General features: G+C 38.1%; 1 protein-coding gene across 1 annotated transcript; it reads right to left on the minus strand.

Annotated features, from left to right (window-relative positions):
- Window positions 1-164: 164 nt before the first annotated feature.
- On the minus strand, window positions 165-717 carry LOC109954261 (probable ATP-dependent RNA helicase DDX4; the record flags this gene model as incomplete). The annotated part of the gene is made up of 4 exons (XM_020589645.1): window positions 165-334; window positions 432-476; window positions 566-601; window positions 675-717. Coding segments are annotated over 4 exons (279 nt in total), but the record flags the coding sequence as incomplete, so codon positions are not given.
- Window positions 718-791: the final 74 nt, after the last annotated feature.

The following is a 791-nucleotide window of genomic DNA, read 5'->3' on the forward strand; positions in this document are numbered from 1 at the left end:
ATAAAGTTCTACCCTACCCTACCCCTAACCGGTCACCAACCATCACCACGTAAAGCATCTTTTAACTACTTTTCTAATGAACTGCCTACTACAAACTTAAAAAGCAGGGAATCTTCAATTATATGAAAAGGTGTAACCCATAACTGTTTAACAACTAATGCATCAATCTACTGATTATGTCAGCACTTTACCATAATAGCCTTTGGTGGGTTTGGTCCACTGACATCCACCGTAATGTCATCGTACTTGTTAAAGTTGATGCCTGTCTCATAGTGGGAAAAAACTGAGTCTTCATCTTCAGAGAGGGCTGGGGGAATATACAGGACCCTTGGTTCTATGGGTCAGAACAAACTCGTGTATGGTATAGAAGTGACAAGCTTGAGCATGCTGCAAGACTGAATATATTCACATTGAACAGTTCATTATCTTACTGTCACTGTCGCTCACATCCTTAGTCTCACGATTTTTGTTGTTCCCTGTATCACATATAAAGCTCAATTAGTGAAAGGTTTAACATTCAAACTAAATGGCAACAGTAAAAAAAAATGTAAAAAAAAGCTACAACCTTCAAAAAAGATTTCTTCATCTTTGCCACGATAGCCTGCAGTTACACAAGTCACACAACCTTAAAATGAAATAGACTTTTCCAAAAGGTATGAAGATTGCTCATTTACCTCCTCGAAAGCCTCCACTGGTGCTCTCGTCACCTCCTTCAACACATTATCAACCATTAATCTGCTCTTCACATTAAGGCTGGATTAAATAACATTTAGTAAACTAACATCTTCAAG

The sequence above is a fragment of the Monopterus albus genome, unplaced genomic scaffold, assembly GCF_001952655.1.
Source record: "Monopterus albus unplaced genomic scaffold, M_albus_1.0 scaffold5220.1, whole genome shotgun sequence".
Classification (NCBI taxonomy): domain Eukaryota; kingdom Metazoa; phylum Chordata; class Actinopteri; order Synbranchiformes; family Synbranchidae; genus Monopterus; species Monopterus albus.